General features: G+C 44.5%; 1 protein-coding gene across 7 annotated transcripts in view; it reads left to right on the forward strand.

The window, feature by feature from the left end:
- The window catches only part of Gpatch2l (G patch domain containing 2 like), a 52,863-nt gene extending 28,783 nt beyond the window's left edge, over nucleotides 1-24,080 (forward strand). For 4 of the 7 annotated variants that reach the window (XM_006516219.3, XM_006516222.3, XM_017315181.2 and 1 more), the window contains 2 exons: nucleotides 10,872-10,966; nucleotides 18,223-24,080. In XM_006516219.3, the coding sequence (XP_006516282.1) occupies nucleotides 10,872-10,966; nucleotides 18,223-18,398 (271 nt within the window). In that variant the 3' untranslated portion in view covers nucleotides 18,399-24,080. The remainder of the gene's footprint in view (nucleotides 1-10,871; nucleotides 10,967-18,222) is intronic. The other 3 variants (NM_027405.3, XM_006516220.4, NM_001324488.1) reach the window with 3 other exon arrangements.
- The last annotated feature ends 3,796 nt before the right edge of the window (nucleotides 24,081-27,876 follow it).

Raw genomic sequence — 27,876 nt, forward strand, 5'->3', positions numbered from 1 at the left:
TATTTTGTTTTGATACTAGAGCAGTGGCCGTGTGTGGTCTTTGGGACAACCAGCTGAGCAACACCACACAAATCCAGCACACGGGATTACTCTGCCCTCCTTCCTCACGTCCACTACCTGGGCTGCGCTAAGGGGAGCATTGCCTCTTCTCTCTTCCATTAGAAGCCTTGTCCGTGGCCAGGACCCAGAGCTGGATTCCTGATCCTCTGCACATCCTGTAATATCATTATTGTTGCTCTGTTGACTGAAGATGTGTGTGGCTAGCCTTGGGAACATTAAGTAGTCTCAGCCAAGCTTCTGGTGCACACAGCTGAGGGCCGTGCCGCTGCTGCTTTGAGCTCTTGCTAGAAACAAGGAGAGAGAATGGAGATGATTGCCAGTTGTCTTTGTCTTATCTTTAGGTAACAGTCCAAATTAGTAGGCTGCATGCATGCTCTTTTGAGTTTGGGGAAGAAAAAAGTTTGAATTAACATTCACTACCTTATCCTTACATTTTTCTTTGTTTTAAGTTATATGTGTGTTTGTCCTAAAACCACATGTGTGTGTGTGATTTCTATGTGTATGATGTGTATAATATCTGCTCTTCCTAACAGTTTTCACTTAATGAAGCACCCATGACGATTTGCCAGGTGCTGCTCTGTGAGAATGGTCAGCGCAGACGTCTAAAGTTGTCTGAAGTGAAGGTTTCAGAAAACAGGAGTGAGAAACACTGAGGTCTTGGGGATAGTGTTCAGCACTGAGGTCCCGTGCAGCAAGGTGTCATTGCGGCAGGACCCGCGTAACTCCAGCTCATAAAATGGGATTGGAACCACGCAGTGGGTTTTACGAAGAGTGGACTGGTTAGCTGAAACCTGGCATCAGGTACAGGGTGTGGAGGAGCGGAGTGCTAGGGAAGAGGCAGCGGAATGACGGCACTAAAGGGTGTTTTGAATGGAGAGTTTATCTCTTCCTTGTCCCATTTTATTTGTAGTAGGAAGAAATTTCTTTCAAAGCATCTAGGCAGCACTGGGAATTTTACACCCATCATTAGAACGATTTGTGCGCGTGTGTGGTGACTGTGTTATCATTAGTGGTATAATTTTATTTTGCAAAGAGCGAAGTGTTTCCTGTTTTATCGCAGCTTTCCCTGAGGAGGGCTGCTGTATTAATTTGCTGTATTGCCTCCTGGCTGTTCCCAGGCTGTTTTTCCTCTTCATCATGGAATTTTTAATGGCCCTCGTGCCTCTTGGGAAGCGTGTGAGGAAGAGTTCCTCGGGGAGTGCTTCCCCTTTCTCACACGCCTATAATTACTCTCCTTTAAGAGCACAAAGAGTCTGATAATCATGCCGGGCTCGGAAGGTTCCCTCCTGTCAGGGAGCTGAGCTGAGCTACCTCCTTGTTGGACACTGCCAGTCACACTCAGCTCGACTTCAGCATCTGAACATGGCCTCCTCCAAAGCCACATACAGCCTGGGATCTCAGAATAAGCTGAGGCCACTGGGGTGTGACGAGTGTCCTCAAGTACTGTAGTTGAGCATTTCACTATAATCAAATGACTAACGAGACCTAGTTAAGGGTAACACTGTGTGGGTGTGTCATGTGCCAGGTGTAGGGGGCGGGAAGGAGACTTGTGGTTGTTGTACCATTCAGTAAATTTGGAGGTTCACTCTAAAAATACTTAAGTTTGATGATAGTTTTCAACCCTGACTCTACTTGGGAGTCATTCGAGAAGCCTTAAAAAAATGCATTCATGGGCAATAAGGGAGATGGCTTAATTAGTAAGGACTGGTACAAACACTAGGACTTGAGTTTGATCCCTAGCACTCATTTTCTTAAAAAGTGGGGTGCCACAGTGTGGATCTGTAATCTCAACACTGACCAAGCAGAGACAAGAGAATCCCTGGACTTTGCTGACCAGCCGCTCTAGCGAAATCAGTGAGCCCCAGGTTGGGAAATGATTGAGGAAGACACCTAATATCAACCTCTGGTCTCCATGCTCATATATCTGCACCTGTATGCAAACACACACACACACACACACACACACACACAGAGAGAGAGAGAGAGAGAGAGAGAGAGAGAGAGAGAGAGAGAGAGAGAGACGAACATACATGCACACAACTAAAAACAGCAGCACCAACCATCCATGCTGAGCCTGACCTTCACAGATCATATATTGTTGTTCTGGGGCAAGACCCAGGCATTGACATGACCTTCCAGCTTCTGAGGTGACTGCTAGGCACCTGGGGTTAAGGACTGTTGCCTTAAGTAATATGGTTTCTCAGCTGGTTCTTAACAGGAGCACCTATTTTATAACTGGCACAGGTTCCATGCTTTGGTATTGCTCACAATACCGTTCTTCCTGGAGGCAGACCACTGGGATTCCTTTAGCTTGAGAGACGCCATTCCAGGTGAAGAAGAGTGTGCAGCACGTAGTTGATGAATGAGAGCAGGCCAAGTTTTGTTGGGGGTGGGGTGCATGAACACTTGGTGGATGTCTTCATAAAGTTCATAGAGCTGTTTTAGTTTAGTTCTGTTTGCTAGCATTGGCATTTGCTGTTGAAGTAGTAAGGTGCAGTCTAAGAATTGCTGCTACTCAAACAGCAGATGGGGTAGTTGGGTTCTGCTAGAGGCTGTGCGATTGTAGACAAATGAGACCAGAGCTGGAGGCAGCTTTCCCCCAAATGAGACTGACTGTGAAGAAAAACCTTAAAGTTATTACCTAGAGAAAACAAGGGGAGATTACCAGTTGCTACATCTCTTCTGGTACATATTAGTGGCCCACATATTTGAATAGTTTAGGGACTTTTAGTTTTCTCTGATTCCTGTGACTTTTCCTCTGCTTTGGGTGGTGATTTGGAAATGCATCCATTTCCAGTTAGTCTCTAAGTTCTGCAATTGGGAAACACTTGTTCTAGTGTCCATGTGTGTCTCCCTGCCGCAAGGTGTGCACCAGATAGGCCAGGTTTGTTTTGTTTTGTTTTGTTTCTGAGACAGGGTTTCTCTGTATAGCTCTGGCTGTCCTGGAACTCACTCTGTCGACCAGGGTGACCTCGAACTCAAAAGTCTACCTGCCTCTGCCTCCCTAGTGCTGGAATTAAAGGTGTGCGCCACCACTGCCTAGCAGGCCAGTTTCCTTGTAAATAATTTTTTCACTTGTGAAATCTTATTTTTAGTTGATTAAGGATGGCAGATTCCCAGGCATGTATCCATACAATATACATGAAATTTCATGAGGGAACAGAAAGTCTGATAGCATCTCCTGTACTCTTCATTGCTCATGAGATGTTGGACAGGAACATAACACTATGGCGGACTCACTCGGATGATAATGTTGGATTTACCTGGGCAAACACTTAGCCTCCTTGTTCCTCAGTTTCCACATGTTTAAAGTGGAACTTTTCTTACGGGACTAGTGGGGATCAAAATGAAATGATGTATGTAAATATTCGGTAGCCTGGCAACCACCATTATTTTTGAGTTACTTCCTTATCCTGTCTTTAGGATGATTTCAATTTTAAGACCTTTGAGCTTGCTCCAGACTTCTTTGCTAATAAGATGCCGTGCAGATTCTTGAGGACTTTAAATGGCCTCAAATTGACTCTTAAGAAGAAACATTTGGACAGTGCTTGGGGAGGGAGGGAGGGAGAGAGAGAGAGAGAGAGAGAGAGAGAGAGAGAGAGAGAGAGAGAGACCTTCCTGCCCATTAGAGAGTTGAAATATGATGGGCCTAGCTCATTGTAATTCATTTTATCTGTTCATAAGCCTTACGATCTGCATATCAGAGTTGTGTGCCCAGCTGGCTCTACCACTTGACAAGGAGTTTCAAAGAGCAAGAAGAAGACTCAATTCATGCTATTAATTTTGACCTTTGGAGCCATAATAAACAGCCTCAGGTTTTACCCCAGGGCTTGGGGGAAGGAACCTTTTATTAGTCCTCTGTCTGAGTGGGATGCTGTGACACACAGCAGCTCCAACTCAACTCTTTAGTGCCTGGGTTTCAGCCGTGGGAGAGGAAGGGTTTTGCTGTAATGGTGTCTGCATACATCCATAGGTCATCCAGGCCTGTTGTACAACCTCCTGCTGCCTAGCACACAGTTCTTAAATCTCCTTCTCTTGGAGGGGCTTATTTACAGGAGCTCTTGGATGGCTGCCATGTTATTGCCTGTGTGGAGTGATGAAAGCACTTTCTGTCTGTCTTTCCGTTGTAAATATACACATCTTAGGTGATGCAGAGTGTGATTCCTGTGGGTGACATAGCCTTGGTCTTGCCAAGGGAAGAGTGTAAAGGCAGTTTTAAGTGCTGTGAGCCTGTTGCCACGGGCTGCTGAGAGTTAGGTAGGAGGCAGTGAAGGAGTTGTCAGGGTTTCTTCTTTTGCTCGATCAGCGCTTGCCTCTTGTGTGCTTGTGAAGTGGGTTTCTCCCCCTCATGCTATGGGCCTTCCCTGTGCAGGTAGATGAAGGAAGATCTTTCTCCTACTGGGTGTTTAATAAGTGCAAGGAACCCTGAAAATACACTCATAGGTGAGGGAGAGTTCCCCTGCTTCTCCAGATGTAGCCACCCTGTCCCTCATTCCACCCAGGGCTTGGCTTCTTCCTGGATTATGACTCCTTGTCTCAAAAGTATTAGTTTTCTGACTCCCACCATGCTGTGAGCTCCTGGGGACAGGCTCCTGGCAGTCACCGTGGATCAATTCTGTGCCTCTAGCATAAGGTTTTACACAGGGGCAAGTCTCTAGAATTTTTTTATTAAAAAAGTTGAGGTGAATGGATTTGTAACTAAGGAGAATAATTAAAATATATGATATGTATGACCTTTGGTCCTTACTAACACCAGTTTTTCCTCAGGTGTTATGTAAGTAGAAAATAGAGCCAGTAAAACCTCTTCTTTTTTAAACACCCAAACCGAACTTTCTCATAGCTTTAAAAAACAAGCAGTTTTGAAGGTGAACTGTTCCTTATACTAGCTTGCCATTGGCAGACAAAGACTGCTTTGGCTGCCTCCAAGAGACTTTCAGTATCTTTGTTCTATACCAGAAACAGTCAGTCACTTGAGTTGTTTTTCTTCTCCCCTCCCCTCCCTCTCTGCTTGCTTGCTTTCCATCTATCTTTCTTTCTTTCTTTCTTTCTTTCTTTCTTTCTTTCTTTCTTTCTTTCTTTCTTTCTTTCTTTCTTTCTTTCTCTCTCTCTCTCTCTCTCTCTCTCTCTCTCTCTCTCTTTCTTCTTCTTCTTCTTTTTTTTTTTTTTTTGCCAACACTAGTTCTATTAAACATGCATGCATGCATGTATTTCTTTCAAAGTATTTTCCCCCTAAAAGTACATTCCTGCCCCTGGGACACAGTAATCTGCCCGGTTACCTAAGTAACCCTGCAGGCCCAGCAGCTCACCTGATCCTTCCACAAATAAAGTAGCAATGCTGTGTTTACAGGAGCATAGAAAGAGTTTTCTCTTTTCATTAATTGTTAATCACCATTCACCTTCACGGAAGAATTTAGAGACTGCGTAGGAAGGAATATATTTTTAAAGTGTATTAATTATTAATAATTATTCTGCTTAGCTATCCCCACCCCTGCTTCTTTGAGTGTGTGTGTACATGTTTGTGTGGTATGTGTGCATCCACATGCTTGTACATGGAGACCAAAAGTCACCATTAGGTGTCTTCCTGAGCTGCTCTGCACCTTAGGTTTCTACTTTTATTTTTTGCATCTATTTTGGAGGTGGGGTGGGAGGGATATGTGCATAGCACTCATGTTGAGGTCAGAGGGCAGTGTGGGAGTTGGTGCTTTCTTTTCATCACGTGGGTCCTGGGGATCAAGTCTAGGCCCTCAGGCTTGACATCAAGCTCCTTAGTCTACTGAGCTCTCACCAGCCTCCAGTGGACTCTAGGGGTCCATTTGTCTCTACCTCCCTAGTGCTGGGACTGCAAATGCATGCCATTGTGCCTGGCCTTGATGTGAGTGTTGGGGGTCCAAATTCAGCTCTTGATTAATACATACCATGCACTTTACCAGCTGCGGGCCTCTCCTCTAGCTTCTTATCTCTAATCTTTGGCAAATGCCACCACACTCCACAGGAGGAGACGATGACACCAGCAGGAGAAATGCTGATCCCACACTCATACTGTGAAGGATGGGCCTGACCTGTGCACTCACTGACTGTGGGCAGAGTCCTGGGGCCCAGCCAGATGAAATGGAGCAAGGGGAGAGTGGGCTCTTGGCTTATATGCTGGGAATATTTATATTATTTGTATTTAGTTAGCATCTAGTCTGAGTATTTAGACTGTGTAGTTGACTAGATTGGTTTTGGGGGGTAACTCCGTAATTATCACAGAGGCTGTCAGAATTATCCAGGAGCAAATTTCAAAGTAAACCTTTTACTGATTCTGTACACTAAATACAGATCTTAGCCAGACGTGTATTTTATGAAAACTCCTTATGTGATTCTAGTAACCATTTGTCACACCAGACGACAGTGACGCTGTAGCCTGGTAGACACACAGGCCTAACTTCTGCTTAGTCTTCTTTGTTCCCAGAGCAGCTGGGAGGCTCCTTGCCCAGCATGTGCTGTCTGTAGCACGGGACCAACTACACACTGCTCTCACTCTCTGCTTAGGTCTAAGTCCTCTGCCTGGCCTGATAGGAGGCTCTGCAGGTGGTGAGAGCGCCTCTTCCTTCTCCTTCCTGGGAGCTGGTTTTGTTGTTGCTATGGTGAGAGCTGACTGGGACTGTCACAGTGAAAGGACTTACACTGAGAAGTAGCACCATAACGAAAGGCCAGGAGTCAGATCCCTGCAAGTCAGGATGTGGGTGGGAGCTGTCTCTTTATAATTTTCTTCTCTTAAAATATTTTTATATCCACTTTTGAATTACATTTTGGAATACATGACCAGAACTGCTTGGGTAGGAAACAGAAGACTCAGCAGTTGTCTATCTGCTTGCAGCAGTCTTGGGAATAGCCTGAGCTCCCAGAAACTAGCACAGCAGCCTCCCTTTCTGGTCTCCTTGTTCCAAGCACCCAGCTCCTTACCTCAGGCTTGTCCCGGGGTCCTTGTCCTTCTTTGTTCTTGTCAGGTTCTCCCCGAGCAAGCAGAACTCAGTCCCAGTGTGCCCCTGTTATCAGAGAGGGAGGGACTTACTGCCCCTCTTGTCAGAGTTTGTTTCTCCTCAAGTCCCGACAAGGAAAGGAAAAAAAAATCCCTTCCATGTTTTCAGCCTACCTCCTATGAAACAGCGCTCCAGTCTAGAGCTTTGTTTCAGTGTTGTATGAGGGCAAGCATGTTTATATGAGATTTAGGGATGCACGTGCCTTCTCTTCTCTGTCTCAATGCTCCAGTCTCTGTTACATATGTCTGTTCCCAAAAAAGCCATGAAGCTGCAGATCAGACTTGGTTTGAAGACTTGTAAAAGCAGAAGTGGTTTGCTCATCACTATGTTCTTAGTGCTTAGTACTATGTGTGGCACATAGTAGGTGTTCATTTAGAGCTTAGTGAATGATAGAAAGTGCAAACAAAATAAACTTTTACAGTTAAGTAAAATGATCAACTAATGTTTGTTTTATGGGGTGTGGGGACTTGGTTTGCTTAGGAATCCTGCAGTTCTTTCCCCTCTGAGAGAGTTCCAAAAGTTGAAGCAATTAGAATGTCCCAGGAAGCTGTTAGAGGTGGGACTGGGGAGAGAGGATGAGCGGAGGCGTTGGGATTATTTAGTTGAGGAGCAGCTGGCCCTCAAGTCTTTGTTTAGTGTTGCTCATGAGGGACAGGGCTGGACAGTGGGGGCTGCTCTGAGCTTGCCAGTCCCCAACAGCGCATGGACATACAGTGCGCGTGATGATGTGCACTGTTAGAAGAAGTCTTTCTATAACTGCTATAGTTCCACTTAAAGTGGTTAACATTTTAACATTTTGATACAGTAACAAATCCAGTTTTTAATTAAAACATATTTCTTGAAAGTGTGTGGTAAGTATTCCTGAGTACATACATAAAGAAGTTGATACTCTGGGCCTTTAACCACATTACAGACATAAACCAAAAATTCAAAGCTCGGGAAGTAATAGATGTGATATAAATAAACGCCACTTATCCCATTCTGCATCTGTTAATTTTCTGTGTGTGGCTGTTTGCCGGCACGTAGTCTGTGCACCACGTGTGTGCAGTGCCTGTGGAGCCTCAAGAGGGCCCTGGAGTGACAGTGGCTCTGAGCTACTAAGTGGAAGCTGGGAATCAAAGCTGGGTCCTTTGCAGGAGCAGCCAGTGCGCTTAATCACCAAGCCAGTTCTCCAGACCATAAGTGCTGCTTCTAAAGTAATACGGAGGTATTTGGGTTTTGTCTTTTGTACTATTCTTTGAAAAAGATTTAAAAAGTAAATCTTGGCAGGAAGAAACCCAGACCCCTGGTACCTCTCGCTCCTGCCCCCCTCTCCGTTTCCTACTGTCCTGATCTAAGAATTGCTCCCAACACTTACTCTGAGAAGAACATCGGTAGTTTTTTGGTTTTGATAAGCTTACGGTGAGGAGAGAAGGTGGCTAACACACACCTGGAGTCTCTGTGGTTGAGTGGCCTGAGTTAGGTAGAGCTTCCGTCTATGTGTAGTTAGGCCCTTGTGTGCAAAGGTGCAGTTCTGATCTGTGCTTGTGTCTGCATCAGGAACACACTCTGTATGGCCGCAGCCTTTTAGGCCTAAGTCTTGGCATCAAAGTGTCTGTCCCTCTGTCCAGACAGAAGTCCTGTGTGCTTTTGGTGCTCAGTCACCTCATTAATTCATTAAGTCCGCATGCTGGTTAAAGCCACTCAGTGGGTCTGTGTAAGGTATAAGAAATCAACCATTTTCATTACTTTTCCCATTTATTCGGAATTAATTGTTTCAGCTTTCAGAATTAACATCATGAAGTATATAACTTGAAGTTAATTCTTGCATGTATGACAGAGTGATCAGTATAGATGATTAAATGGGTTTTCTTTTTTCCTTTTGTTTAGCTTTAGGAGGAAAAAAAGACCTTGCTATGTAGACCTGGGAGTCTAGTACTTGGCTATGTAGCCCAGGCTGGCCTTGAGGTCCTCCTGCCTGTCCTCTGAGTGCTCGGACATTTTAACGTGTGCACGCACACACACACACACACACAGGCACACACACACACACACACACACACACACACACACGCACACGGGTGCACTCAATCCCCTGGAGATGGCAGTACAGCAGGTCTAAGCCACCTCATGTGGGTGCTGGGAAGGGAACTTGGCTTCTCTGCAATTCCTGATTGTCCTCTCTAGTCCCACACACTTGACTTTCTTTCTTTTTTCTTTTTTTCTTTTCTTTTTTTTAAAAAATGGGTTATAGCTTTTTTTAAAATTGTGACAAAATATAAATAATATAAAGTTTACAATTTTAATCTACTTTTCAGGATTCATTCATTTGTTTGACCATTCGATTTTTAAAATTCTTCTTCCTGTAAGTCCTGGCTACCATATACTTAATGAGGATCAGCGCTTGCCCTGTGCTCAGGATAGTAGATCATTGGATAATTATGAAAGAAGTGTAAATATGGTGCCTGCTTTCAGGATCCCCGTTCTAATCTCAGGGGGATTAAGCCTCATTAGGGAAGCGTGATGTATGTTCACCAGTCAGATAATGATTCGAGTGCGGCACGTGAGCCCTGCTGTGGTGACGGAAAGCTTTGTGTGAAAGTGACAGTCAGCTTCATCAGACTGCAGGGACTGAGGAGGTGGGGGACTGAGATGTTACGGCAGCTCCGTCCACTGTCAAGTCTAACGTTTTCTGGACAATCTTACTTTCCTAGCTTAGATTATTTAGGTGTTTGATTTGTGAAATAAGCAGAAAATCCAACAGTTTAACACATTGACACATAATTTATATTTTAAGGTCACAGAAACCAAATATTTAACTTGTGATATAAACAGTATTAAAAATCCAAATTATGCTTGGGGTGCATGATACAAAAATTCACAAGGAACCACTAAAAAGTTAAAAAAAGAAGAAGAAGAAGAAGAAGAAGAAGAAGGCAACCCAGATTACCAGGGCTAGAGGGTCAGCTCAGTGCTCAGGAGTGGAGAAGCCTTGATGCCAGCACTCGCTGGCGGCTCACTGCTGTGTGTAGCTCCAGCTCCAGGAGAGCCTCATCCCTCCTCCTCCGTCCTCCTCAGGCACCAGGCATGCAGAGGACGTACATACATACGTGTAGACAAACACTTGTGCACATAGATGATCCAGTGGCAGCAGGGTTAAACTTTTTTTGTGTGTTTTTTTTTCTTTTTAAGATCTTTTTTTTTTTTTTTTTGGATGGTGGTAGTGGTAGTTTTTTGTTTGTTTGTTTGGTTTTTGAGACAGGGTTTCTCTGTGTAGCCCTGGCTGTCTTAGAACTCACTCTGTAGACCAGGCTGGCCTCGAACTCAGGGATGCATCTGCTTCTGTCTCCTGAGTGTTGGGATTAACTGTGATCACCGATGCTCAGCAGGGTTAAGCTTTTTATAATTCTATGTAAATGTCCCTGTTCACGGGTCGTTAACACCCTTTCAGTACCTTGTCCTGTGGAAGTCGGTATTTCATTAGTAAGTTCAGCTCAATTGCAGTTAGAGTTTATATGGGAAAGCACTGAAAAAAATGATGTAAGGAAACATATTTACTCTAAACTTGAATGTCTGCTTCCCTGAAATCTGATCGTAGTTGAGAGTGCCAGGTGCTGTGGGCTCTGAGTAACTCTGAGCTTGTGCAGAAGCTGCAGTGGTTGGTGAGTGCGGGAGATGTTGCCTGCTTTGTTACCCTATCTGTGTCTGTAGCGGGGCAGAGGCTTCCTGCGGACAGCATGGTACCTCATAACAAGGGTCACGATGTTAACATCTTTCTTCTTCCTCTTCTTTCTCTTCTCATTTCTGCAGGCAGGCAAGTGTACACTGGGGACCACCATGTCCACGTGACATTAAGAGGAAACGGAAACCTGTGGCCTCAGCATCTTTTTCTAGCCCTAGTCCAGGTGATTGCATACAGTTGTCATCTATAGAGCACCATTGTGTCCCCAATGCTAAGTCGTGTGTCTCATACACCTTTCCCTGTAATCATTGTGATAAGGAATCTCTAATCCTGTTTTGTGTAAAAAGTTTGATGCTGACAGTAATTTTCACAGGTCTCTCTGACAGTGGAGTCTGCTTTTTCATCCTGTCACTGGGCTTTCTGTGTTCCTCTGTCAGCTGTCCCCAGCTATCTGAACTTTTGCAGGAGTGAGGTCCACGCTGAAGCACGCCCAGCTGGATAGCAGCATGGGCAGCGGTCAGTGGGTACCTGGTTCCTTTACTCTCTTCTTTAAAAAATAATTTTTATTTTATTTTACATATTTGTGTGCCTGGTACCCATGCAGGCCAGAAAATCCTAGATGATTATAAACCACCATGTGGGTGCTGGGTCCTTTGGAAGAACAGCCGTGCTCTTACCCACTGACCCATCTCCCCAGTCCCAGTTGGCTCTTTTCTTTTCTTTTCTTTTCTTTTCTTTTCTTTTCTTTTCTTTTCTTTTCTTTTCTTTTCTTTCCTTTCCTTTCCTTTCCTTTCCTTTCCTTTCCTTTCCTTTCCTTTCCTTTTCTTTTCTTTTTCTTCTTTCCTTTCCTTTTCTTTTTTTTTCCCCCTCCCCCCCTCCCCCCAGTATTTTGAAATAGGGTCTTACTGTATAGCTCTTGCTGTCCTTCAACTACATAGACTGTAGACCAGAATGGCCTTCACCACACAGGGACCCATCTGCCTCTGCCTCCTAAGTGCTGGGATCACAGGCATGTGCCACTATGCCTGGCCCTGTTTACTTTCTTCATTGGTGAATATAGTGCCGTGCAGTCTCACTGGCTGTGTATAATAGTGTGCTCATTTTTACTCATCATGAAATGTCTAATTAAAAACAAATTTTCCAGATAAACCTTTTTTGTTTCTATATAAAATATATACCAATTGTTAGAAACCAAGATAGCAGCTCTTTGATGGGAGAGTGCCCAAGAGAGGACACAGAAAAATCTGGGGCTCTGGAAATGTTTTACATTACAGACTGGACAGGAGTATGTAAATGTTTTTAGCTTTACACTTAAGATGTGTATACTTTACCACACATGTTATGAAGTTTGCTGAATTTCAAACCCATCATAAATTATGTTCTCTAGATAAACTACAGGTTGACTGTCCCTAGTTATAAAAAATTCAAACTCTGAAGCAGTTCAAAATATGAAGACATTCATTGGTGGTGCACACCTTTAATCCCAGCACTCGGGAGGCAGAGGCAGGTGGATTTCTGAGTTCGAGGCCAGCCTGGTCTACAGAGTGAGTCCAAGACAGCCAGGACTACACAGAGAAACCCTGCCTTTGAAAAACAAACAAAAACAAGAAACTTTTGGGCACTGACATGCATACATAAGTAGACTTCTCTACCTGGCTTTTTATTATGGGCTGCAGTCAGAAGCTCGCATGGTAACAAATCACACGCATGACCTCTTTCAGCTGTGAGGATGTTTGTGACACAGGCCTGCACCCAAAGCAGTTCTGTACCCAGACAGCTGGGTTAGAGCTTACCTAACCTGTGCTGCACATCACATACTTCAGGTCCCTTGGGAGCTGAGAGAGGATGGAGAGCAGGCAAGTGTGGACCCCACCTTGCCTTTAAGAGTGACTTCTCATGCTCTCAAGTGGCCCTCTCTGAGCTTCTGTTTGGGGTGACTGTTAACCTGTGGCTCATCCTGAACAGTTATCTCAGGTCTAATGGTTGTTATTGTGAGGTTTGTGGTGGTTTCCACCCGGCCAGGCTGTGAGCCAGACAGTACTTGACTCTGCCTCAGCTTCAAGGACGGCTGCAGTTCTTCATATTCCCACTGATCCATGTGTAAGTCACCTTCTGAAAGCAAGGGCAGTAACTTACAGGGTCAGAGCAGACATTTCCCTCACCCTCCAGATTCGCCCTTTAAACTCTTAGGCATCCTTTGTATGCATAATAGGATTGCTTCAGACTGTGAAACTCAGCTCACTCCTTGTCTCCTCTGCATTGTTTAAAGAATTTAAGCCTTTCCTCTTCATTTTTGTTCTTTTTTCCCCCTCCTTAATGCCTTGGTCCTATTTCTTGCTTTTAATTCCCCCCACCCCAACCCCCCAGTTCTGGGGATCAAACCTAGGCAAGCCCTCATGTTCAGAGGCAAGTGCTGTACTGCTGAGCTGCACCCCAGCCCAGCTTTAGCGCTTTATGAGAACAGAACCACTGGGAAGAGTTTATTCCACATTCAAAGCAGGAAATGTAGTTAGTGCATTAAAGAAGATATTAGCTGTGTTTCCCATGGGGCCGACTCCCCTGACTTGTTGACTGAGCCGGGCTTCACGGAGCACTTTCTTTCTTTCTTTTTTTTCTCCTCACAACCTGAGTGCCCCATGGAGGTGAAGGACACAGCCTGAGCCTGCGCCATCAGTCAGGAGAACAAATGGGCTTGCTCTGCCTAGCATCGGGCCATCTCGGATCCCACCTCTTTTATAGAAATGAGTGATGAAGAGAGGCGCGTCCCGCTTTGCCGCTGTATTAATACACATCAGGGGCCAGCTCCTGGCACTAAATCACACAGCTGCATACATCTGTTATCAGCTCTTCACCCGTGTGATGAACAAGACTGCAGATAGAGGCTTCCTTGTGTCATTCTTTATAGGATTTTCCTAAAAGAATAAATAGCTCAGATCTCTGCCAACACTCTCCCTGTCACCTGTGATGAATTCAGCTTCTTTCTTAAGCATGCAGCCACAAATCTCTGCCCTTCCCCCACCCGTAGAAAGTTTTGAGTTGAAATTGACTGAATTTAAAGATCTCAGTACTGCTGGAGGGGTGAAGAAAGGAAGGGACACCCAGGTCTTCCTTGCTCTGTTTGCGTGTTTGTTTGAATGGTACAAAGGCTGGGAAAGGATCCTTGCAGGGTCATTAGGTAGATCCTTCCAGGACGAGAGCACTGTTATTTTCTACTCTTTGTCTCTACTTCCCTTCCCTCCCTGGCTTTACAGCAGGTAGAGCTTTAGCACGCAGCTGTTTCCTGGATCCTAGTGAGTACGCATGCAGGCCTTTTCTAAGACTGGTACCCAGGCTGTACCGCACGCTGGATCAAACTAGCTGTATTAGGCACATAAATGTAGTTGGGGGGTGGGAATGGGAAAAAACCATTTTCTTCGAAACTTGAGAGTCAGTGGCTGTGAGAATTTTAAGGCACCCAGGCTCTCACTGAGACATGCTGCTCAAAGTGATTTTCCTCATCAGAGCCCTTGACATGCAAACCTTTGCCTTCAAAAGGTAAACCATGGCTTTTAGAATAGGGGAACTGGGGCCACTGGAGATTCTGTTCAGAGCCTCGATAGTTTAGTGTGTTCCTAAAGCCTTTCCCCGACCTTCCATTCCCTGGGATTGTGACCATCATGGAGAAGCTGTTAACAGATGATCTGTTAGTTACCCTGAGCATCAGGCCAGCTGAGTGTCCGGAAGGGTAGGTGTTTTCAATCCATTGGCTCACTGCTAACCCTCAGCATCTAACCAGACACCAAGCACTACAGCACTTATAGGTAGTATTTATGAATAGACCAGTGGTATCTTTTATTAGCGTTTATGAAGCTACTAATGTCATTGTCACATTTCACACATGTGGATAATACACTCTAGTCACCGTCAGTCCCCATTCCGATGCACTGCTCTCCTCCCTCTGTTCTGTCCCTTTCCTCTCCTCTAAGCTCTCCTCTTATTTTCACATATTCTCTTGGTTTCTTTCATTATTTTTGTGACATCCACATTATATATATATATATATATGTGTGTGTGTGTGTGTGTGTATAATATATATACACATATATACATATACACATGCATACAAAACATACATACATGTACACACACATATATATGAACAACTTCTTGAATCCGTGTAGTGCTGTTCATATGTACATGGTTTTAGGCCTCCCTGTCTCAGAGGTCATTAATTTTCTGAAGCTCCTCACCTCGAGGCAGGCCCTGTCTGGTTTCCTGTGTTCATGCTGGCATGTCAGTTGATGGTGTCACTGTCTAGGTCTTGTTGATCTTTTATGGGTGTGGCATCCCTCTCTTTTGTAGAGCACGGTCTCACAGCAGATGTCTTGGTCCTCTTGCTCTTGCAGTCCCCCCTCCCCCTCCATCTTCTTGATGTTCTGTGTGCCTTAAATGTAGGTTAGGTTGTACACAGTGACCAATACAACAAGACATCACCAGTAATGCGTAGTAGTACTTACATCTTGGGAGTAACCAACAGCTGTCTAATTGGTCTTTTTTTTTTTTTTTTTTTAATTTTATGTATACAAGTGTTCTGCTGCATGTACTCCTGTATGCCAGAAGAGGGCATCAGATCCCCTTATAAATGGTTGTGAGCCACCATGTGGGTACTAGGAATTAAACTCAGGTCCTCTAGAAGAGCAAGCCAATGCTCTTAACCCCCGAGCCATCTCTCCAGCCCCATGTCTGATTGGTCTTCAGGCATGGTGAACAGGAAGGATTTTATGCCTGGTACTCTAATCCTAGCCAACCACACATTATCAGTGAGGTCACAGAACCTAGAGGAAGTCTACTGCTGCCACTTTCTTAAATCGGTATAATCTCTAACTGCATTCTTTTTTTTTTAAGGATTTATTTATTATATTTATATGAGTAAGTGTAGCTTTCAATGAAATTATTTTTTTGCGATAACTGGAGTCCATTGCAGCTAGCTACAGCTAACTGATCAGAATGTGAGAGAACTGAGCATAGGGTGCCAACCTTCAATTCATGTATCTACATCAGTTATTTTGAAGGTGAAACAATGTTCTCCAAGTTATGCTAACCCCTTGTCAAAGACCAAAGATACCTCAGGTGTAAAGAGCACAGTGTGGCGAGTGTGTGTGCACCATTCACCTTAGGGAAGGCCTCCCACTTGCTCAGCAGCAGCTGCTTCCCTGCTTGTTTGTTGTCTTTTGTTTTCACCATCACTTGGTTTTTAGCAGACAGGTGCATCTTCAAAGATAGCACTAGAGAATATGCTGTCTGCCTTTGAGTGTTTCTGGACCTCAACAAAAGAATTCATAGTAACAAGTGTCGCCCAGTTCTGTTTCTGAGATTCATGCATGTGTTCTTGTACAAGATCCTTTTGTTTCTGACTGTCACCCACAAGAGTATTCCACTGTATAAGGAGGCCTGTGCCACAGCTGTGTTCTTGATGGCCATTAGACTGTACCTCACTTTATACTGTTGGGAAAAACACTGTTCTAGCTGAGGAGGTGTGGTCATTCCTCATTCACACTCATTTGATGGTGGTTTCAGAATCCAGACAAGACTTGACAGAGACACGGTAAGAGCCCTTGAGCATTCCTGGTGCCATGTCAAGTCCTACATCCTGTAGAAAAGCATACAGTTTCTCAAGATGGTCTTCATAAAACTGTCATGAGATTTGCCAACTCTGCTTCTTGGTTATATCATGTAAAGAGCAAAAGCAGAAAGTTTAAAATGTTTTAAAAATGTTACCATGTTGTGTGTATGGCTGTTTTGCTTGCTTATATGTCTGTGTACCATAGATATACAAAACTCACAGAAGTCAGAAGATGTTGGATACTCAGAAACTGGAGTTACTTAAGGTTGTGAGCCTCCATGTGGGGGCTGGGAATTGAACCCAGGTTCTCTGAAAAAGTAACCAGTGCTCTGAACTGCTGAACCCCTCTCCAGCCCCCAAACAGAGTTTCCTATGCTGCTGGTCAGAGTAGAACAGCCCAGATTTCCATGGCCAGGTGAATGAGCATCAAAACATGGTGTGTTCATACATGGGGTGCCATTTAGCTAAATTTGACTTTGTGACTGGCTGTTAGAAATGTGCCAAGGCTATCCACTTGGGTAGAATTACTGGATGGGAAAGAAAAAAAAATCTAAAATGTGCTGTATTTTAGTATATCTCAGTATATTTGTATTCTTGGCAGAGTGGGCACACGATGGGAGTGAGAGTGGTCTGTCATGATCCACTCAGGGGCATTTGGAAAGGTGAAGAAAGTAACGGCACATGGTGGGGTGCCGTTGGCGTTCAGTGGACTGGGTCCAGGGGGCACACAGCACAGCTCTGCATCAGCACTGGTTACCCAGTCCAGAGTGTCCCACCAAACTTCCTTAAAGTACTGTGCCTGATTCTATTTTCTTGTCGTATTTACTGGTAACTCCATCATATTGGGGGTCCAGTGTGCCAAGAAAACCATAGGGCTTCCAGCCCAATATTTGAGCGTGAATTGCTACTTTTGATCATTATTTTTTATTTTATTGTATTGTATTTTATTTATTTATTTTGGTTTTATGAGACAGGGTTTCTCTGTGTAGCCCTGGCTGTCCTGAAACTCACTCTGTAGACCAGGCTGGCCTCGAACTCAGAAATCCGCCTGCCTTTGCCTCTGGGATTTGAGTGCTGGGATTAAAGGCGTGCGCCACCACACCTGGCTGAATTGCTACTTTTGATCTACATAGTTTAGTTTCCTGATCCATAAAATGCAGATGACAGTGCCTACTTCTAAGAGTTTCCATTAAGAAATTAGGTCATGCAGGTAATGAATGCCACAGCTGTGATCCCAGTACTCAGGGGCTGAGGCAAGAAGACTGAGTTTGAAGCCATCTTGGGCTACTTCGTACGATGTTATTTTAAAAAAGAAACACACACACACACACACACACACACACACACACACACACACACATACCCAACATGGGGTGGGAGAGAAAGAGTGGGGGAGGGAGTCATGAGTGTCCAGTGCTTAGCAGAGCAGTGCCTGGTACATGTATGCTCCGTGGGTGAAATGTTTTGGGGTTTTCTGTATTGTAAATTTGTCCTAAGTGTTTTAAGTGAAGAAAACATTAACAGGTGATTAGGACATGAAATATAAAGATTAGCCACCGCCGCCGCCGCCTCTTCCTCCTCCTCTTCTTCTTCTTCCTCCTCCTCATCTTCTTCCTCCTCCTCCTTCATTTATTCATTTTATATATGTGAGTATGCTGTAGCTGTCTTCAAACACTCCAGAAGAGGGCATCAGATCTCATTACAGATGGTTGTGAGCCACCATAGGGTTGCTGGGATTTGAACTCAGGACCTGTGGAAGAGCAGTCAGTGCTCTTAACCACTGAGCCATCTCTCCATCTCCAGCCCCCAAGAAACTTATTTCTAGTGCTTCTTATCCTAACTTCTTACACTAACTCCTCTCCCTTCTTTTGTGACAGTGCACCCAGATGTTCTGGAGCCGGCCATCCCAGCTCAGAAGCCTCCTGACTCCGAGTGGTTGGACGGGACCTCTGCAGCAGAGAAAGCCACTGCCTTTCCTCCAGCCACGTTTTTCAAAATGCCACAGGAAAAGAATTCTGGCTGCAGCTCTAGCCCAGGAACCAATGGGTGTTGAAACTTTGTATTGTACAGTCTTAGTGTTCTGATTGGCAGTCTTGGGCCTAATGCCACAAGGACTGACTCCTCGTCACGCACAGCAGTTGCTCTTTCTTTGAGAAAATATTTGGGGAATCTTTTTTTGTAAAATATCAATTTTCCTTAAGTGGGTGGGGCACCCTCTGCTGTCCCCTTCCTTCGTTGCTCGCCCACCATTCACCTTCAGCTGCTGCCTTAGAGCTGCCTCTCCTTGGCAGCTGTGTCTTTGTTCCTGAAAATCTAGCAACAGCTTTTGCGTACCTTCTGTGTAGAGCTTTTCATGTCGCTGATGAAATCCTAAATTTGCAGCCAGTTGGAAACACGTTGCTGGATGGGATTGTGTCTGTGCAGTAAGGCTGGCCATCGAGTCTCCATCCCCTCAGGACCAGTAAGAGACAGCAACCAAGTTCTCAGCTTAGGGCCCCAGAAGAGACACCAGCAGGATGGCGTGGGAGCCTTCCCTTGCCTGCACATGGTCTGAGGGGATCGCCAGCGGCTCCATTGTACCTGACCTCAGCCTCCTGCTCAGTGTTCTCCCGATAGGGCCCAGAGGTCTGTGTGCTCCAGTGCAGATGGGGGTTTAGGTGCTCGGCAAACTAGTGGATGATGTGCTGACCCCAGCCTAAGGCTTTATCTCCTAAGTGGAATTTCACTGTTAGTATTTTAGAGGTCGGTAACCAGTGGTAAGCAGAAACTCCTGCTCTTATCTGTTATGTAATGGTTAGTTGGGGCCATGGTTTAGGAAGAAACGATGTCTTTTTGACATGCCTTTCTATGTGGTGTGTTTATGACCGCTCAGCTGCAAGTACAGTTGTGTATATAGTTGTGCCCGAAGTTGATGCTACTTTGTCAAGGTGAGGAGGAAGTGAGTGCCTGGAGCTGCTGGGGAAGAGCCACATTTCCCAAAAGTGTCATCTGGAGCACCTGCCATTCAGGGCTGTGCTTGACACAGCTCTCTCTTTTTGTATCAGCTGAGTGTGTTGACTGTGAAACACATGGTAGCGTTGTTAAATGCTCGCTGCCTTGGTCATGTCAGAGAGAAAAACCTCTCCTTAAGACAGCTAGCAGGTGATCCGGTGCGTCCTCTCCCTGAAGGGTCATTATCCCTCCCAGGGAGTGTAAGCAGTGTGTTCCCCCGAGAGCTACATTCATTTGGGAGGCCACTCTGTGACTCTTCAGCAGTGAGGTGGGCAGGGGCCAGAATGTGAGTCTGTTTGCAAAGGGAAGCCTGAAGCTCGGTGGCTGAGAATGTATCAGCTGACCATAACAAAAATGGTAGAGGGGGTGCAGAAAGAGATTGCAGGATGAGAAGAGTAACACCAAACCCTGTCCCCCCCCCCCCCCCCCCGAGTCACTCTGGTCACAAGGTGACTTACTGTAACTGACTGTCTTATGGGCGTCTCAGCTGCATCCACAGAAGACAGGGACTGTGGCACTGTTACATAGTTCAAAGGTGAAAGTGGATGTGTGTGTGCCGTCTGCTCCTGCAGTGGCCAGTGGAACACATTTCTACTGTCCTGAGTTGGGTTGAGGGAGAAATCTACTGACGATGCTTTTTAAATATTTCCAAACTGGTTCACTGGTCTTGATGACGGCTTGTTGAGACCTCCACAGTTAGGTGCAGAGGTATCCCCTAGCTTTCCTCTGTGGTACATTGTGGTATACTGCCTGGTCCGTCGTCCTCTTTTTACCTGGGATTTAAAGTAGCTTATATATACATATTTATTTATATTTTAAATATCTCTCTGAAGCCATGCCAATATTCAGAGGTGAAGGCAGAGTTGCATGCTTTACTCCATTGTATGAGTGAGCCCACACTGAAACAACAGACGTCCCTGCTAGGCTGCCCTGGTTATATAATCTGTTCTTTCTCATTGGTGTCCCGAGTCAGCCTAAGGCCCACACCTAGGAAGCGCTTTCATGACTGTTTATCATCTTTGTTTGTCATGCATTTCTACACATTTCTGGATACTTCTGACAGGGATCATCCAAGACTACAGCATCTACCTATAATGAATGGGAATAAAGTTATTTACCAAGAAAATAGAATATTAAGCACATAAATTCTTTCTAAAACAGGGTTGTAATTTATGGTCATTTTACAGTGTAAATGCATGCTTAAGGAAGCCATTTATCCTGCTTATTTTCTATGTTAACCAGCTTCATTTGTATTTTAAACCTTACATTTAAAAAATTGTTTATGGCACAGTGGATAATGTCAAAAATTAAGATCTGTCTTTCAAGGAGAGATGCAGTTTTGCAATCAAGTTTTGTTGTCAGTATTGAAGATCACCTGCAGCCCTTAAAGATGGCCATTGATTGTGCTCATGCATTTCATATCAGAATTAATGAAGCCAAGTGCCATGGTTCTGACATCTGTGTCTTGATATATCCTTATGGACTATATAGATGTTTCTCTGAATTTCACTGGTTTTTTTCCTATAGTGGACAAAAGTCACATTATGCATGAAGTCCATTCACAAGATTTTAGCTTTACCAGGAGGTTTCACGGGTCAGAGACTGTTCTCAGATACAGCATTTAAAGGAAGAGCTTCATTAGTGTCATCCCCTGCCTGAGTCGCTCTTTGCTCAGAGCTGATGAGAAGAGGGATTCAGTGCTGTGTACTAGGTGCTACACTTGTAGGGGCAGAATACAGTGTTCTGAGTGACATGTGGTTGGGCCTTGAGTTTTAGAAGTCAGTTGCAATGAAAAATTTCAGATGGCATTGGCTCTTAAACAAGGCAGTTCTCCCAGCAATGACCCAACTTAAATAAAGTGTCTTAACCCATGGTGCTTATGATTGAGGTCTGTTATTAAGGAAAGCTCAATGTAGAACAAGTAATTGAATTAATTACCAGTCCTGAAAAGATTAAGCTTTGTATTTGGGGATGAGAATCACTAAGCATGTCTGTCTGTCTGTCTGTCTACCATCTATCTATCTACATCTACCTATTTAATCATCTATCTAAAATTTCCTTCCAAGGTCCAGGAGGTTCTGCTGCATCTGAGTTAGCATCACAGAAGCCACTCAGAGCTGAGAGTTACAGGTATTAGGAGGAGCTGCCAGGCTGCTGTGGTCACAGTTGGTGCATTGGGCTCCTTGGCTCTGAGTGAAGGATGTTGGGGGTGCATGGTTCATTTAGGGCCTCTGCTCTATTTTGACATCACTACTGTGGTTCTGAGCAATGTGCTTCCCCTCCCTTCCTGGGAAAAATGCCTGGGATATACTTCGGCAGCAGAAGCTGCCTTCAGTGTCTTAGGAACCTGAGAGCAGAGTAGCTGGCTCTAGCAAACATGGCTGCTGTCTTGTTGGGGATATAGTTAGACAATGAGGTAGTGGGAAGCATTTCACACTAGTCAGCTTCTCCCTTTGCTGAAAGCTAGTTTTGCTTGTCAGTATTTCCTTATCCCCTGTTGCTACAGTTAGCAGTTACAGCTGCCAGCATGGATCAGGATAAGTCCCTAGGGCCTGTCAGCAAGAGAAGCAAAGTCAGGGAGTGGGACCACAGGCACTACACATGCAAGTCACCAGGGGTGACTCCTGTGTTATGGTCTCTGAAAAAGGAGGGCCTGTGCCTGGAAACGCAGTACTGCTGAAGAGAGTAGACCTAAGGTTTTTTCACAAAGGAGCCTAGCCATCTTGGACAGAGAGAGGAAAGGGGTGCTCCTAGCAGAGCCACAGACTGGTCCTTAGACTAGCAGCGAGCTCAGTGCTGAAGACGGTCGCTGTGGAGAACAGTCTCCAGCAAAGGGGAAGGGTCAGCTCAGGGCAGTCCTCAGACCAGCTGCACCTACCTACTGACTCAGCACGTTCCCCATATGTTTCCTCCCAGACACCTGAAAGATGAATACCAAGAAAGGGTGATATGGAAGAAACCGTCCCAGTGGCCACAAGAGAAGATAGGAGTGGTCAGTAATATAAGATATACGTTATATAAGATACAGCCACCTGTGAGCCTACAGTCTTTCTTCTTTAAGTCATAGTTTCAGGGAAATGCCATACACATCTTTCCCCACATAATGAGGTATATTCTTCAATATATAGCTCAGAAAAATGAAAACTAAAACCTAATACCTCCTGTTCACCGCAGGTACATGGTAGGCATCGATAGAGCTTGGTAATCCCAGAACTTCAGTCCTTCACAGCCCACACACATTCTCACGGCGGCTTTACACACAGCTGATAGGGTGCGAGGCCTTGGAGTCCAGCAGGAGTAGCACACTGCTTTGTTGTCTGAGGCATGGCTTCAGCACTTCAGAGTATGATCATCTCTAAGCTCTCAAAAGAAATGGACATTGGTCTTTATGATTTATTAATCATAATTAAGGCGGGTTCTGACTACTGTCAAAGCTCACAACTCAAGCCTTCCCTTCCAGACAGATGTGGTGAAGGAGTTCTGGGAACTGTCTAGCCTTGTTCTTTATTCTTTTGCCTGTGTGGTTGGTTTGGCTCTCAACTGTTACACCTGTTTAGAACATGATACGGCTTTTCTTTCCCATCTTAAACACCAATTAAAAGTACCTGTTGCCAAAAATGTCAGCATTACTAAATAACTATCAAAAGTCTCTTGGTAGTGCTGGGCCTGGTGGCACACATCTTTAATCCCAGTATCAGGGAGGCAGAGGAGTTCGAGGCCAGCCTGGTCTATATGCTGAGTTCTAGAACAGCCAGAGCTATGTAGAGAAATGCTGTCAAAAAATGTCTTGATGGTGGCTCATGGCTCATGCCCCCAGCAGTGCCAAGGTGGAGGCAGGGGCATTCTAGGCTGGCCTGAACTTTGTAGCAAGACTTTGTCTTTAACAACCAGTTTTAAAAGCCTCCTAAAGTTTTAATAATGCAATTTTTTTCTACAAGGTAGTTTATGGCCCTTGAATCTTCAAATATTATAAATTGAAGAATGAAAGAAGACAGAGAATTTCAAAATAGCCCCTGGGTAGCTTTTTAAACTTAACTACATCGTATTCTTGCCGATGGCCGATGAACAACAGCTGAACAAAATGACACCACCCCAGAGTCATGTAACAGCTCCTCCTGCCCAGTGTCCCTGCTGGTGCCCCTCCTGGTAGCAGTTACTGCAAAGCAGCCATTCCTAACCCTGTTAACCCCAGCCTCTCAGCAACTGATCTCACTCCCCCCCCCCCCCCGTCTCCCAACCGCACTCCTTCTCTTGCCCAGGTCGGTTGCCTTCTCCCCTCTTGATTTGTGCATTACTTGAGCTAGCTGTCATAGATGGTGTTGCATTTTTAATATGCTCATAAGCTCTTCCCTTCAAACACTTTTTCTTAACTCTGGACACCTGCCTTTCACTGAAGTATGCCCCCTACTCTACCTATGAATTCTCTTGTCTATTGAAGCAGGGCTTTTAAATCCTGGACACACATGACGATCAACTGGGAGTTTTAGAGGGAATGATGGTTCAGCAGGTGAAGGGCATTTGTCACCAAGCCTGATAATTTGAGTTCTGCCCCTGGGACTCACAAGTGTCCGTCCTCTGCCCTGTACAGATACGTCGTGGCACATGTGCACAATAAATATGACTTTCTTTTCATTAAAGGCAAAACAGTTGTCAAGCAAACTTTAGGGAGAGTCCATCCCATATTTACTATCTTATGCCTATGTATAATTGTACCTTCTAACTATAATTCTCTCTATAAAAGCTACTGATTTTGTATGCTAATTTTATTTCCTGCTACTGACTTGTTCTACTTGTGGGAGTGACTTTTTTTTTTTTATAAGTAATCCACTGGAGTAAAAAGAAAATCTTCCTAAATGCACAAAACAAACAAAAAGATGGGAGGCAAATTCGACAATACCATCCTCACCCTAAAAGTATTCACCAAGCCCCAGAGATCTTGAGCTTCTGGCATGAAGGCGAGGTAAGCACCTGAAGTCAGGCACAGGACAATCAAGGAAGAGGGGTTCAGCTGAGGTGTCTCACAAAGCCAGCTCCTGGCCAAGCATGACATCTACAAGTGTGGGGGAAGTGCTAACGAAACCATGGACCTAAGTAGAAGCAAGTTTGCCTTTCTCCATCTTGATCTGGTAGAAGAAATGTGTTTTTTTTTTTTTCAGCTAAAAAATGTGTAACAAATTGTCCCTGACATAGGTTTCTGTACCAATATAGACTGCTTATGTGGTCTAAAATTTGCAGCAGACCTGGGTCTGTCATAATTCCAGATGACTAGCAGAAGCAGTGTCAAAACTCTGCAAGAGCAAACTTCCCTGCAGGTGTCAAAGTAGTCCCAGAGGTGAGGTGATGTAGAAGCTGGGCTCACAGTTACAACCATAAACTAAAGCAGGAAGTGAGGTAGATGCAGCCAAGATACGAAAGTGAGCAAGGTAATCCTGTGAACAGCCTTAGCCAAGAAACTTGAAAACCTCCCCCAAATAATTTACTAAAATTATCCAATCAGGAAAAATGAAAAGATGGATTAGTTCTGCCACATTAAACAAACCTGATTGTAATTTAAAATCTGGGACTGTCAGCCAGGCAGTGGTGGCGCATACCTTTAATCCCAGCACTTGGGAAGCAGAGGCGGGAGGATTTCTGAGTTCAAGGCCAGCCTGGTCTACAGAGTGAGTTTCAGGACAGCCAGGGCTACACAGAAAAAACCTGTCTCGAACCCCCACTCCCACCCCAAAAAAATCTGGGACTGTCCTCTGTAGAAGGATTGGTGGCCCACCCCTCACTCCCACTCCCTCCCCATTCCAGATACCATCAGTCCTTTTTCTGGTGCTAGGTATGTTTGTGATAAGATTGATTTGGAAGAATAAAGGGAAGAACAGAGAAAGCCCTGAAAAAGCATTTGGAAGGGATACTTTGTCTTAGCACAGATTAACATGAAATCAAACTCTGAAAGTATGGTACAGGCACATGTATAGGCAAGAAGTAGAACAGACAATTCAGAAATGGGCTCATCTACATGAAAAAGTTCAGGATACAGTAAAGTTGGTGTGCTTAGTCACGGTGACAGCGGTGGGTGGGTGGGTGGAGATGGATTAGAAGACTGAATGATGCTGGAACAACTGGATAGAATGTCATAGATGGCTATACAGAAAAAGGGAAATTAGACCTGTCCCTCCTACGTAATGGAAGGATAATTCCCACACTGGCCAGGAATTTAATTATATGGCATTATACAATTACTAGGGGGAAATGACAGGACAGATATCTCTTAACAGGAGTCAGGAGGCAATGGCTAGTCGTCTCTACTTTGCCCAATGCCCATCTCAGGGCTGCTAGGAGCTGTGAATGTTTGATTTGGCCCAACACACACACACACACACACACACACACAATTTAAGGATTCAGTAAGAAAGGAAGGAGCATGAGCTAGAGAGGTCATCTGGGGGTGGGCAAGCTTCCCAGGCATGTGGGTCACCTGCCAGGTTACGATTGGGTGGGTGGTCAGCTGGGGCAGCTCTGCTCCATGCTCTTCATCCTCCTTGGGCCAGTAGGAAAACTCCTCTCCTTCACAAAACCTTCCCTCACTGCTTTTGGAAATTCAACTGCAGTTGGAAATTTTGACTCCTTTAAAGAAAACAACTAAAGCTTTTGCATGCACCTATGTCATAAGCAAACAAAAATATAGTAACTGGGAAGCACAGTGGAATTTACATCACTGATTATGGCTAAACTTAATGTATAAGGAGCGTTAAAAATGGAAATGATTCCATAGGAGAATGGGGAATAAATGTGAACAGCCTGCTCAGGGGTGTGTGTGTAAGTAGCGTTTAAACATTTGAAGAGATGTTCAGCTTTCCACATAGCCAGGTGATAATGCAGGTGCCTCCCATCCTCACTTTAAAAGGCAAGGGGCTGGAATCCTGAGGAGGGAATGTGTTCTACTGAACACCAGTGGAATGCTGTGGAGCTAGGATTTGAAACCAGCCAGATGGCTGTAGATAAGAGTAATTCACCATGACTAAGTGAGGCTTATTTCAGGAATACAAGGATCATTTAATATTAGGAATAGCTGGGTGTCTCCTTAATATGATAAAATATATTTATCTCAATCCGAAGTCAGCGTCATGCTTAATTGAGAATACCAGAAGCAATCTCATTAAAGCCAGGAACAAGACAAAGATGTCTACTAATCATCACTATTATTTAAAATTGTTCCACAGGACGTAGACAAAACAATTAGACAAGAGAAGAAAATTAAAGACAGAGAAATTAGAAGGGAAGAGGAGATAAAACTGTAATTCCCAGATGAAATGATTGGATTGTTTACTTAGAAGCACAAGAGGATTAGTCAAAGACAAAATAATTTACAAAGTTAATTTTCAGAAAACAATCGACTTTATATACATGGTGTCCAATTTCATGCTTTAAGGGAAAATAAATTCCAATAGCAGCAGAAGACAAAAAAAAAATATTAGGAATCAATTTATTTGCAGAAAAAAATGTAAATCCTAGTGAGGGACCGAGCGAGACCCAGTGAAAAGAAGATCAAATGCAAAGATTGCCTCACTCGTGTTTTTTCATAGGAATGAGCAGCGTCATGACGACGTCACTTCCCCAAGCTTAATCTGTTAACTCAGCGTGATATCCAGGGTTGGAGAGATGGCTCACTAAATGAGAGCACTTGCTATTCTAGAAGATCCAGGTCCAGTTTCCAGCACCTGCATGAGGCAAGTAAACTCGCTCAAAGGGATCTGGTGCCCTCTTCTGGCTCCCGTAGGCATCCACGTGCATATGCACAGACACAAAAAGTAAGGATACATCTTGCCACGATATCCAAGATGCATGCTAGTAGGCTTTTAAAAATATTTACATAAGCTGTTTAAAAGTCTCATGGAAAATTAAATAGTGATAGCCTGGGCAGGAGGAAATGGTGACGAGAGAGGCTTTGCTATACATTCATGTTTACATGTGTGTAGTGGTTACAGCGTGGCAATAGTTTATAAATAAAGGAAAATAGGACAGTTTAGAGCTAGACAGAACTTACACAGGGGCACTCTGTGGTGATCTGGAAAGATGAACAGCGCAGAGCCGTCCTTCACTCACACCAGGGCAGTCTGCACATACATGGCCCATTGAAAAGTAGAAACAGTTGTGTAGGTGTATTCGTGTCAGTGAAGGTCAGAGGTCAGCACTCAGGTGGTGGTCTTTGGTAGCCATCCACCTGATTTTCTGAAACAGCTTCTCACTGGATATTTTTACGTGGTGCTGAGTCTGAAACTAAGGTTCTCATGCTTGTGTAGTAAGCATGTTAACTTCTGAGCCACACACACACACACACACACACACACACACACATATCAAGAGTGGGAAGGCTTTTAAGTACGAAACAAAGCCAGAAGCTATAAAGGTTCCTAGATTCGATTTTATAGGTAAAAGTTTCTTGAACTAGAGAGAGTTGGCTCAAGAGTTAAGAGCACTTATTCTTACGAGGACCTGGGTTCAGTTCCCAGCATCCACTCGGTGGTTCCATTAACTCTAGTTCCAGGGGA

Source organism: Mus musculus, chromosome 12, assembly GCF_000001635.26.
Source record: "Mus musculus strain C57BL/6J chromosome 12, GRCm38.p6 C57BL/6J".
Taxonomy (NCBI): domain Eukaryota; kingdom Metazoa; phylum Chordata; class Mammalia; order Rodentia; family Muridae; genus Mus; species Mus musculus.